At 46.1% G+C, this 12,531-nt stretch overlaps 1 protein-coding gene across 1 annotated transcript; it reads right to left on the bottom strand.

The window, feature by feature from the left end:
• Positions 1 to 850: 850 nt before the first annotated feature.
• On the bottom strand, positions 851 to 2,977 carry LOC135673927 (uncharacterized). The gene has a single exon (XM_065183327.1). The coding sequence runs from the start codon at positions 2,975 to 2,977 to the stop codon at positions 851 to 853; it is 2,127 nt and encodes a 708-aa protein (XP_065039399.1).
• Between the last annotated feature and the right edge of the window lie 9,554 nt (positions 2,978 to 12,531).

The raw sequence follows: 12,531 nt of genomic DNA, 5'->3' as shown, positions 1-12,531 counted from the left end.
CCAGAGGAGGTTCCTTTCGACGATAGTGTCGGGGGCCCCGATGGCTTAGGGCAGTCTTGAAGTCGGCTCAGCCGAGCCGTTTTAGCTTCTTGTAACTTTTGTAGTCTTCGGGTCAAGTTGCAGTTGTAATCCCGTGCTTCATAAAATCTTCTCCCAGTGTGCCTTTTCGCTTCGAGAGTTGTCTTGTATTCTCATGCTTGAGAAATAAAGGTCCTTTCCCCGTATGTCTTTGAGCTTCAGAAATTGCACAGCTTCGACTTGGGAGATGTTAACACGGGTATTGACCTCAGACAAAGAACTTTTTAAGGTTCTGGATGTTCCACGTTCTCGGCAAGGAGGAACCGTCCATCGCTGTGAGCCGATACGTACCCGGTCGGACCACGCCGGCGACCCGATATGGTCCCTCCCACTTGGGGGCCAGCTTCCCCCTCATTCGGGTCGGGTCGCTGACCTCGGCCCTTCGTAGGACTAGATCGCCTAACTTGATCGGTCAGGGTCGTACCTTTCTGTTGTAAACCCTGGCGACGGCTCTCTGGTGAGAGAGGGCCTTCAGGTGCGCGTCGGCGCGTCGCTCCTCGAGCATGTCGAGGCTAGCGCGAAGTCCCTGGTTCGAGGCTTCCTCGTCGTAGCTCCTCGTCCGAAGCGTGGCGATAGCCATCTCGGGTGGTAGGATGGCCTCGGTTCCGAACGTCAAGCTGTACGGGGATTCTCCGATCGCAGTCTTGGGAGTGGTGCGCAGCGACCATAACACACTGGGGAGCTCGTCCGTCCAGGTCGATCGGGCCGCATACACTCTTCTTTTGAGGCCATCCAAGATGGACCGGTTGATTACCTTGGCCAACCCGTTCGTCTAAGGGTGGGCCACCGAGCTGAACCTTAGTTGAATGCCATGACCGGCGCAGAATTCCCGAAAGCTTGTGCCTGCGAACTGAGGTCCGTTGTCGGTGATAATGGCCCTGGGCAACCCGAACCGAGTTACCAGGTTCTTCCACATGAATTTCTCCATTTGATGTGACGTGATCGTCGCCAGTGGCTCGGCCTCGACCCACTTTGTGAAGTAGTCTACTCCTACAATTATGTACTTCCGTTGTCCAGAAGCCGGTGGGAAGGGACCGAGGAGGTCCTGCCCCCACTGGGCAAACGGCCATGCGCAGTCAATGGGGCAGAGCGGGACCGAGGGTTGTCGGGGTGCGCGGGCGTGTTGCTGGCACGAACCGCACCGCTGCACGTAGGCTTTCGCATCTCGGCACATGGTTGGCCAGTAGTAGCCTTGGCGGAGTATCTTGTGCGCCAAGGTTCGTCCGCCGATGTGTTCGCCGCAGACCCCCTCGTGAGTTTCGGCCAGGACTGTCCGTGCTTCGTCAGGCTCCAAGCATCGCAAGAGGGGATGGGTGAAGGACCGTTTGTAAAGCCGACCACTCTCCTCGGCGTACCACGCGTGTGTGCGGCGCAGACGCCGAGCTGCGACTTCGTCGAGGGGGAGAGTTCCATCCCGCTTGAAGCGCAGCAACTCTTGCACCCACGTGGTCGGCGCACCGCCTAGGGCCATAGTCGCTACTTCGATGGCGCGAGCGGGGAGCTCCTCAATCTCTGGCCACGCTTCGGGGGTTTGTCTTGACGCCAGCTTAGCGAGCGCATCGGCTCGCTCGTTTTCCTCCCTCGGAACATTAGATAATGTAAAGTAAGGGAATCTCGGGGTTAGGTCTCTTACCCGTGCCAAGTATTTTGCCATGGTTGCGTCTCGAGCTTCATATCCACCGCTGAGCTGTTTGGCCACAAGTTGCGAGTCGGTGAGGACGTGTATTGCGTCCACCTGCATCTCGAGGGCCAGCCTCAATCCCGCTAGGAGTGCCTTGTATTCCGCCTCGTTATTAGTGGCTTTAAACCTAAAGCGGAGGGAACGCTCGAACGAGCGTCCGTCAGGGGCGAGGAGGACCAGCCCCGCTCCGGCACCCCTCGAGTTGGCCGAGCCGTCCACGTGTAGGATCCAAGCCTCAGGGGTTTGCTCGGGATCTCTGTCCATCGGAGCTAACTCCGCGACGAAGTCGGCTACCGCCTGGGCCTTCATGGCGGTCCTAGGTACGTAACTGATATCATGTTCACCGAGCTCCACCGCCCATCGGAGGAGCCGACCTTCAACATCGAATTTTGTTAAGACCTGCCGGAGAGGCTGGTCGGTGATGACTTCCACCGGGTGCGCCTGGAAGTAAGGGCGCAACTTCCGAGCCGAGAGCACCAGGGCGAGTGCGAGTTTTTCTATCGACGGGTAGCGCTCTTCAGGTCCACTCAGGGCGTGGTTGACATAGTAGATCGGGAGTTGTGGGCCGGAGCTTTCCTTGACAAGGACGGAGCTGACCGCATGCGGGGAGGCTGCTAGGTAGAGTCCTAGCTTCTCGCCGGGGGAGACAGAGGCGAGCCGAGGGAGGCTGGCCAGGTGCTGCTTTATCTGCTTTAAAGCCTCCTCGCATTCCGATGTCCATTGGAAATTCTTCGGGTTTTTGAGCGCCTTGAAGACCGGGAGGCAGCGATCGCTCGATCGGGCGAGGAAGCGGGACAGGGCGACAAGTCTTCCGTTGAATCGCTGCAGGTCCTTAACCGTCCGGGGGGACTGCATATTGATTATTGCCTGTACCTTCTCCAGGTCGGCGTCGATTCCTCTCTGGTGTACAATGAATCCTAGGAACTTCCCGGAGGTGACGCCGAAAGCGCACTTTGTGGGATTGAGCCGCATGCCGAACTTGCGCAGCGTGGCGAAGGCCTCGGCCAGGTCGGCAAGGTGCGTTCCGGCCTCTCGGCTTTTCACAATCATGTCATCCACGTAGACTTCCATGTTTCTGCTGATTTGATGGGCAAACATCTTGTTTACCGTCCTCTGGTATGTGGCCCCGACATTTTTTAAACCGAACGGCATGACCTTGTAGAAGTATATCCCTTGATCGGTGAGGAAAGCCGTATGTTCTTTGTCTTCGGGCGCCATCCTGATTTGGTTGTACCCTGAATAGGCATCCATGAAAGAGAGGCGTGCGTGCCCCGCCGTCGCGTCGACTAGCTGGTCGATCTTCGGGAGGGGATAGCAGTCTTTAGGACACGCACTGTTGAGACTGGTGTAGTCAACGCACATCCTCCAGCTTCCATTGTGTTTTTTCACGAGAACTACATTGGACAACTACTGAGGATACTTGGCTTCTTCTATGAAGCCTGCCGCTAAGAGTCGGTCCACCTCCACTTGTATGGCGCGTTGTTGGTCAGGGGCGTGGCACCGGGGCTTTTGCTTCACTAGGCGAGCGTCAGGTGGGATATTGAGATGATGCTCCGCGACCTCTGGGTCGACCCCCCCCATGTCCGATGGGGACCAGGCGAAGATGTCGGCATTTTCCCGCAGAAGACTGACGAGTTGTTCCCGTTCCCGTTCGGGTAGTTCCGATCCGACCCTAACCGTTTGGTTCGGCCGCGCTTCCTGCAAAGGAACGTCAACAGTGGATTCCCTCGGCTCGGGGTGAGGAGCTAGTTTCTTCGCTTCTCGCGGATCTTCCAGGGGCGCCTCGGCCCTGGTTCTCTTGCCCAATGAGATGGAGGTAAGGTAGCAGCGCCTGGACTCTCGGGGGCTTCCGGTGACTTCCCCGACCCCCTCGCGAGTCGGGAATTTGACGGTCCGGTAGTAGGTTGAGACGACGGCTCTGACCTTGTTGAGGGTCGGTCGACCGAGTATGGCATTGTAAGCGGTGGGAAGGTCGACCACCAGGAAAGTGGTCATTACGGTCTTCGATCTCGATGGGGTCCCCATAGTCAGAGGCAAGGTAATGGCTCCCAGGGGCGATATTGAATCTCCCGTGAAGCGGGTGAGCGCCGAGCAGATCGGGCTTAAATTTTCCCTGGCCAGGCCCAGCTTCTGGAAGGCACCAAAGTAGAGTATGTCGGCCGAGCTTCCCATGTCGACCATGATTCTCCTCATTTGCACGTTGGCTACCCTGTCCCGAGGCTTCCTCCGGATGCGGGGCCTCCGGCTATGACATCGATGTGTCGCTCGACAGGGCCCTCTGGGCGAGGTGACTGCTCCTTGTTCGGCAGGAGGTACTAGCCGAGATGACCTCTGAGGATGAGCTCCTCGATTTGTCTCTTCAACTCGTAGCACTGCTCAGTGTCGTGCCCGTGTTGTCGATGGAATCGACAATACTTTGAACGGTCTGCGAGCTCCCGCGGGTTCTTCATCGGGTGAGGGTCCCTGAGCAGCTGTAATATCCCTCACTTTTGAAAATTATTAATAAGAAACTATATGTAAATTTGAGGATCTATATGTAAATATAAAAATTTCAAGGACTAAACTGCTAAGTTGCAAAATGAAAAGAAAATAAAGAAAATCGAAAATTTCAGTTTTATCCCACCGCCTCCCACGCACTCTCTGTTTCTTCGAGAAACAGAGAGGAGCGGTGGGGCGTGAGGAGAGAAGAAAGAAGAAGAAGAGGGAAAAGAAGAGAGGAGGAAGAGGGAGAAGAGAAGAAAAGAAGAAGAAGAAGAAGAGAGGGAAGATGGAGAGGAGAGGGAGAGGCAGCAGCAGCAGCTAGGGCTGCTGCACCTCTGTTTCCCGCAGGTGGAAACAGAGGAGAGGATGTGTGGGGCGTTGGGGAGGAGAAGGGAAGAAGAAGAAGAAGAAGAAGAAGAAGAGAGGCGGATAGCTGCGACAAGGCTGCAGCGAGGAGGTGTGTGGCGTTGGGGAGGAAAAAAAAAGGAAGAGGAGAAGAAGAGAAGGAGAAGAAGAGGGAAAAGAGAGGGAAGAGGGAGAGGAGCGAGAGGTGGCAGCAGCTAGGGCTGCAGCACCTCTGTTTCCTGCAGGTGGAAACAGAGGAGAGGTGTGGGGCGTTCGAAGAGGAGAAGAAGAAGAAGAGGAAAAGAAGAGGAAGAGGAAGCTGGAGAAGAGGTTGTGATACCTCTGTTTCCTGCAGAGGAAACAGAGGAGGGAAGTAGAAGAGGAGAAGAAGAAGAGAAGGGAAAGGAGGAGCTGCGGCTGCGGCGGTTGAAGCTGCAGCTGGAAGAGAAGGAGAGGAAGAGATGGTGAGGAAGAAGAGAAGAAGTAGAAGTGGGTGAAGAGGTGGCACCTCTGTTTCCTGCAGGAGGAAACAGAGGAAAGGAGGTGATGTTCGTCGGGGAGAAGAAGGGGAGGAAGTAGAAGAAGAGAAGAAGAAGAAAGGAAGGAGGAGGAAGAGGAGAAGGGAAAGAAGTAGCTGCGGCTGCGGCTGTGGCAGCTGCAGCTGTGGCAGGGAAAGAGGAAGAGGAAGGAAGAAGGGAAGGGGAGGAAGAAGAGAAGGGGAAGAGAAGGGGCTACGGCTGCTGCGATGGCAGCTGCAGTTGGAAGAGAAGAAGGAGAGGAAGATGAGTAGGGGAGGAAGAAGAGGTTGTGACCGTGGCTAAGGCTGCGACTGCAGTAGTGCAGCTGGGAAAGAAGAGAAGGAAAGGAAGAAGAAGAGAAAGGGGAGGAGAGGAAGAAAGAGGAAGAGGAGAAGGGGTGGCAGCTGCGGCAGTGGCAACTGCAGTTGGAAGAGTAGAAGGATTTGGGCTAGCACCTTCTTTGGATCTTCGGATCGAAATCTTTGAAAGGCAAGTTCCCTGATCGTTTCTCCTATAATTGCTTTGATGTTTCTTATTGCAAGTTCCCTGATTGTTTCTCCTATAATTGCTTTGATGTTTCTTATTGCAAGTTCCCTGATCGTTTCCCCTATAATTGCTTTGATATTTTCTATTGCAAGTTCCCGATTCGTTCCTCTTGTAATTGTTCTAATCTTTCCTATTGCAAGTATCCTGATCTTTCCTTACTGTAATTTGATCTCTACATTTGATTTGAATATGTGGAACTTGAATTGTTCTAGCCTTGCATTTGATATATCTCTTGTTTAGACATATCGATCCGAATCTATGCAACTTCTGATATTCTGACCCTTCTACTTTGTTATGGCTATAACTTCATGTATTGACCTCTGATTTGGACGAAACTTATTTGATCAGAATATAGACTCATAAACCTTTGTTTTGATAGCTTATTTTAAGAATTCGGAGTAAGTTTGTCTGCCCAAACTTCTGTTTCAAATGAGCCTACAGATTTTGCAAAACAGGGATCGTAATTTCTGACCTTTCGATACTGAAATGCTTATAAGTCCCTGTTGCAAATATTGATTTACTCAAAGCTTATTTCATTGGAAACCAGACTCATAGATCTTTCTTTTGATATATGGATTGAAAGATTTGGAATCCAAACACCTGCCCAGTTACTTGTTGAATCTGACATTATGAATTCTGCCAAACAGAGATTTTGTTCTACGACCCTTGTTTACCAAATTATTTGTAACTCTCTCTATTGGACAGTTCAATTCATATGAAGCCTGTCTTATCTGAAAGTATAATCCAATGATATATTTCTGAGTCAATTGGAGCACGATTGATAGTTTGAATCATTTGTTCAATGTGCCTCTTGTATTCTGCCAGAAATCGAGCTTTGGTCGATTTCTAATATTCTGGTTTCATTCCTTTGGAAATTGATATCCTTTAGCTTTCTTATTCAATTGAGCTTTATAATACTGCTCTGAATTCTTGTATGCTCTTGTCCTTAAAGTTATTTGCATTCTTGAAAACTATTGTGTAACGTTTAAGCTATATCGTATTGACTTCTATAGGCACATGTATAACCCATGATTCCGCATTTGCTTCAATGTGTGCCTATTCTAGTTTCATTCCTTTGGATACTTGAATTCGTCAATCCTTCTTATTTGAATTGAGCTAACTATAATTGGATTCCCTGTACACTCTTGCTTCCATTTTCCTTTCTAAAATGAATACATTTGTGAGAGATTTGTGTCCTTGCGTCATTTGTTTTTAAAAAGGCACATGTAGGCTTCGTTGTTCCGCGTGTGCTTCCATTATATGCTACTTATTGTTGAAACTGCCCTTTTGTACTCTGGTGTGTGGGATTGTCTGGACCTTTGCCAGAAATGGTAAAGGGTATGCGCTATTTGCCCGCTATGTGGGGTCCCGTTATGTGGGATATTCTGGACCTTTGCCAGAAATGGTAAAGGGTATGCGCTTGTTGCCCGCTATGTGGGTATGTGATTAAAGCCTGCGATGCTCTGCCGGCCCCCTTTCACTTCACCTAGACGTGGGTGGATGGAGCTCCCAGACGTGGGAGACTTTTGTCAGGTGGTCATTCAGAAATGGATGAATCACATTCTGACTGAGATCCCACTACACCTTCTATATGTTTGATATGATATCCAGAGCTTTGGTTATGTGTTTCTGTACATGCTTTGGATAAGATTGATATGTTTGCAACGTCAAAGACGACGTTTGAGCTTCTGTATGGTATTTGTTATTGATATGCTCTGAAATGTTTCATCCACTGTTGATATGTTTTGAAATGTTCCATATGTCGTTGATATGCTCCGGAACATTTCATACGCCATTGATATGCTCCAATTACTCTGTGCTCCATTTGCTATGAACTGATATGTTCTGAATTGTCCTATCTGCCATTGATATGCTCCAATTACTCTGTGCTCCATTTGCTATGAACTGATATGTTCTGAAATGTCCTATCTGCCATTGATATGCTCCAATTACTCTGTGCTCCATTTGCTATGAACTGATATGTTCTGAATTGTCCTATTTGCCATTGATATGCTCCAATTACTCTGTGCTCCATTTGCTATGAACTGATATGTCCTGAATTGTCCTATCTGCCATTGATATGCTCCAATTACTCTGTGCTCCATTTGCTATGATCTGATATGTTCTGAATTGTCCTATCTGCCATTGATATGCTCCAATTACTCTATGCTCCATTTATTATGAATCAAATATGTTTTGAATGACCTGATACATATGATTTTGTATCTAATGAGATGGTATCCTTGAGAATTCTTGTATTCTGCCTTACATTATGATACCTTACTCGTTCGAAACCGTTCCTTTTGTTCTGAATATGTTTTGTCACTTGCTGAACCATTTTTGGCTCACTCCGTTGTTACATAAATTTTTCAGGTCAGCGTGTCACTCTTCGAGATGTTTGATTTGGGCTGAGGCAGTGGATAGCTATTCAGAATTATGGGCAAGTCTCGTTGGTTGTTATGCTATTGTTGTATAAGCATATTTTGTATGTAATGAATTGTTCTGATGATCGAAATGGATATACTGTGTAAAAGTGTTAGAAGATCTTTCTTATTTGGAATTTCGGAATGTTAAGTCTAATTTATGACGATATGAACTTGTGGTGAATAGTTGGAGTTCTGATTGTATAATTTATTTAGCTTCTGGATTTATAAATGTTGTTCATGTTTGTCAAGTTGGCTTGGGTTGCCATAAATGTGAATTATCGAGTGATGTGATATATGATTTTAAAATGCACAGGTTTTATATATGTGAATTTGATAGAATGTTTTTCAGTGTCCTCAAATGTTAGTTTGGATCCTGGATTGGTCTGTGATGAAAATTTTAAAAATCATGGATATTTTGAGGGGCGTGACAGAGGTGGTATCAGAGCATGGTTTGAGGATTACTGAAATATTTGATATGTTGATGTGCAAAATATATTGAGGTCTAATGAACTTTAGTGATTGGTGGAAAATTTTCTTTGATGCATTTTAGGAATCTGGGATGATGAGGACATTTGGTCCTCCTATTTCATTTATTTCTGATTAATTAAGGGGAATAAAAGGATGGATTGGGGGATATTGAATCAGAGTGGCGCAGCGGAAGCATGGTGGACCTAATTTCATTGGTGGTAGAAAAATGAATGATGCAAACAGAGAAGATATTTGGTGTACAAAATTGTTTTGATGATCGAAAGATTTCTTTTGCCACCTTATATTAGAAGTAGAGGCTGATCATTAATGGCAATAATGAAAAGAATTTTTGGAGATCAGGGGCAAGAATGATAAGGACAAGTTTTCCAATAAGAATATAATTGAAAATGAATCAGAAAGTGATAATAAGAGGGTCAAGACATTTGGATTTGAAAAGGGAAGTCACCACAAAAGACTCAATCATGTGTGAATTGCAAGTTAAATTATGAAACAAGTTTGTGTTGGTGGGTGACCGGAGTCTATTTTGCTTGTAGGAAGTTGGATCATAAAACAAAAGACTGCCATTTGAACAAGAAGAAAGAGTCACTGCCTCATAAATCATTAGCCCATGTCAGAGTGTATGCTATCACTGAATATGATTCTAAGACTTCTGAATTAGTGGTCGAAGGTATTATGCACGTTTATGAAAGAATGCAAATATTTGTTTGACCATGAGTCTCATCTACGATTTGATTCGTAGTATTTTGCTTATCACATGGGTATTCAACCTAGACCACTACATTATGTGCTATATGTAAATACGATCATTGGAGATTCTTTGATAACGAACTTGAAATCTGGTCCTCTTGTCTGATTTTTATTGGAGAACTTGAACTTTTGCCGATTTAGTTCTCCTAGAGATTTGGAGTTATGATATTATACTTGGTATGGATTGACTATCTTCCTATCATACCAGTATGGATTGGTATATAACAAATGACCACTTTTTGTACATTTGATCAGTCGATCTTTTATTTTGAAAGTATTGGACATGATTTATCTCCTTGCCTAATGTATCCCAGAATGACTTGCTTGGATTACCTCCAAACGTGACTTTGCTTTTGATTTGGTCTTTGGGACAATCCCAATATCTAAGCCTCTCTGCAGAATAATATCATTTGAGTAAGTGGAATTGGAAAAGCAACTACAAGGATTATTAAATGAGGATTTTAGTTGGTTTAATATTTTATCATGGAGTGTTCTGGGGTTAGTTAAAAAGATGGATGGAACATTGAGGCTTCGTATTGATTATGGATAGTTGAATCAGGTGATCATAAAAAACGAGTATTTTCTGAAGTAACGACTTGCTTACTTAATTACAGGGTGCGCAAGTATTTTTAGAAATTGATTGAAGGTCGGGTTACCGTCTATTGAGGAACAAGGAGGAGAATATTTCAGTCACTCTTGGATAATTATGTCATTATATTGTATTGATGAAATTATTTGAGAGCAGGAGAAGGAAAAAAAGATATCATAATCCTCATCTTTTCGTTGATTGAGCTATGATCAATTTAGAGGACTAAATTTTTTTTTAAGGAGGGGAGAGTGTAATATCCCTCACTTTTGAAAATTATTAATAAGAAACTATATGTAAATTTGAGGATCTATATGTAAATATAAAAATTTCAAGGACTAAACTGCTAAGTTGCAAAATGAAAAGAAAATAAAGAAAACCGAAAATTTCAGTTTTATCCCACTGCCTCCCACGCACTCTCTGTTTCTTCGAGAAACAGAGAGGAGCGGTGGGGCGTGAGGAGAGAAGAAAGAAGAAGACGAGGGAAAAGAAGAGAGGAGGAAGAGGGAGAAGAGAAGAAAAGAAGAAGAAGAAGAAGAAGAGAGGGAAGATGGAGAGGAGAGGGAGAGGCAGCAACAGCAGTTAGGGCTGCTGCACCTCTGTTTCCTGCAGGTGGAAACAGAGGAGAGGATGTGTGGGGCATTGGGGAGGAGAAGGGAAGAAGAAGAAGAAGAAGAAGAAGAAGAAGAAGAAGAAGAAGAAGAAGAAGAAGAAGAAGAGAGGAGGATAGCTGCGACAAGGCTGCAGCGAGGAGGTGTGTGGCGTTGGGGAGGAAAAAAAAAGGAAGAGGAGAAGAAGAGAAGGAGAAGAAGAGGGAAAAGAGAGGGAAGAGGGAGAGGAGCGAGAGGTGGCAGCAGCTAGGGCTGTAGCACCTCTGTTTCCTGCAGGTGGAAACAGAGGAGAGGTGTGGGGCGTTCGAAGAGGAGAAGAAGAAGAAGAGGAAAAGAAGAGGAAGAGGAAGCAGGAGAAGAGGTTGTGATACCTCTATTTCCTGTAGAGGAAACAGAGGAGGGAAGTAGAAGAGGAGAAGAAGAAGAGAAGGGAAAGGAGGAGCTACGGCTGCGGCGGTGGAAGCTACAGCTGGAAGAGAAGGAGAGGAAGAGATGGTGAGGAAGAAGAGAAGAAGTAGAAGCGGGTGAAGAGGCGGCACCTCTGTTTCCTGCAGGAGGAAATAGAGGAAAGGAGGTGATGTTGGTCGGGGAGAAGAAGGGGAGGAAGGAGAAGAAGAGAAGAAGAAGAAAGGAAGGAGGAGGAAGAGGAGAAGGGAAAGAAGTAGTTGCGGCTGCGGCTGTGGCAGCTGCAGCTGTGGCAGGGAAAGAGGAAGAGGAAGGAAGAAGGGAAGGGGAGGAAGAAGAGAAGGGGAAGAGAAGGGGCTGCGGCTGCTGCGATGGCAGCTGCAGTTGGAAGAGAAGAAGGAGAGGAAGATGAGTAGGGGAGGAAGAAGAGGTTGTGGCCGTGGCTGAGGCTGCGACTGCAGCAGTGCAGCTGGGAAAGAAGAGAAGGAAAGGAAGAAGAAGAGAAAGGGGAGGAGAGGAAGAAAGAGGAAGAGGAGAAGGGGTGGCAGCTGCGGCAGTGGCAGCTGCAGTTGGAAGAGTAGAAGGATTTGGGCTAGCACCTTCTTTGGATCTTCGGATCGAAATCTTTGAAAGGCAAGTTCCCTGATCGTTTCTCCTATAATTGCTTTGATGTTTCTTATTGCAAGTTCCCTGATTGTTTCTCCTATAATTGCTTTGATGTTTCTTATTGCAAGTTCCCTGATCGTTTCCCCTATAATTGCTTTGATATTTCTTATTGCAAGTTCCCGATTCGTTCCTCTTGTAATTGTTCTAATCTTTCCTATTGCAAGTATCCTGATCTTTCCTTACTGTAATTTGATCTCTACATTTGATTTGAATATGTGGAACTTGAATTGTTCTAGCCTTGCATTTGATATATCTCTTGTTTAGACATATCGATCCGAATCTATGCAACTTCTGATATTCTGACCCTTCTACTTTGTTATGGCTATAACTTAATGTATTGACCTCTGATTTGGACGAAACTTATTTGATCAGAATATAGACTCATAAACCTTTGTTTTGATAGCTTATTTTAAGAATTCAGAGTAAGTTTGTCTGCCCAAACTTCTGTTTCAAATGAGCCTACAGATTCTGCAAAACAGGGATCGTAATTTCTGACCTTTTGATACTGAACTGCTTATAAGTCCCTGTTGCAAACATTGATTTACTCAAAGCTTATTTCATTGGAAACCAGACTCATAGATCTTTCTTTTGATATATGGATTGAAAGATTTGAAATCCAAACACCTGCCCAGTTACTTGTTGAATCTGACATTATGAATTCTGCCAAACAGAGATTTTGTTCTACGACCCTTGTTTACCAAATTATTTGTAACTCTCTCTATTGGACAGTTCAATTCATATGAAGCCTGTCTTATCTGAAAGTATAATCCAATGATATATTTCTGAGTCAATTGGAGCACGATTGATAGTTTGAATCATTTGTTCAATGTGCCTCTTGTATTCTGCCAGAAATCGAGCTTTGGTCGATTTCTAATATTCTGGTTTCATTCCTTTGGAAATTGATATCCTTTAGCTTTCTTATTCAATTGAGCTTTATAATACTGCTCTGAAT

The sequence above is a fragment of the Musa acuminata genome, chromosome BXJ1-5 (genome assembly GCF_036884655.1).
Source record: "Musa acuminata AAA Group cultivar baxijiao chromosome BXJ1-5, Cavendish_Baxijiao_AAA, whole genome shotgun sequence".
Taxonomy (NCBI): Eukaryota; Viridiplantae; Streptophyta; class Magnoliopsida; order Zingiberales; family Musaceae; genus Musa; species Musa acuminata.
The sequence above is the reverse complement of the archived record's forward strand: the minus strand, read 5'-3'. Positions and strand labels throughout refer to the sequence as shown.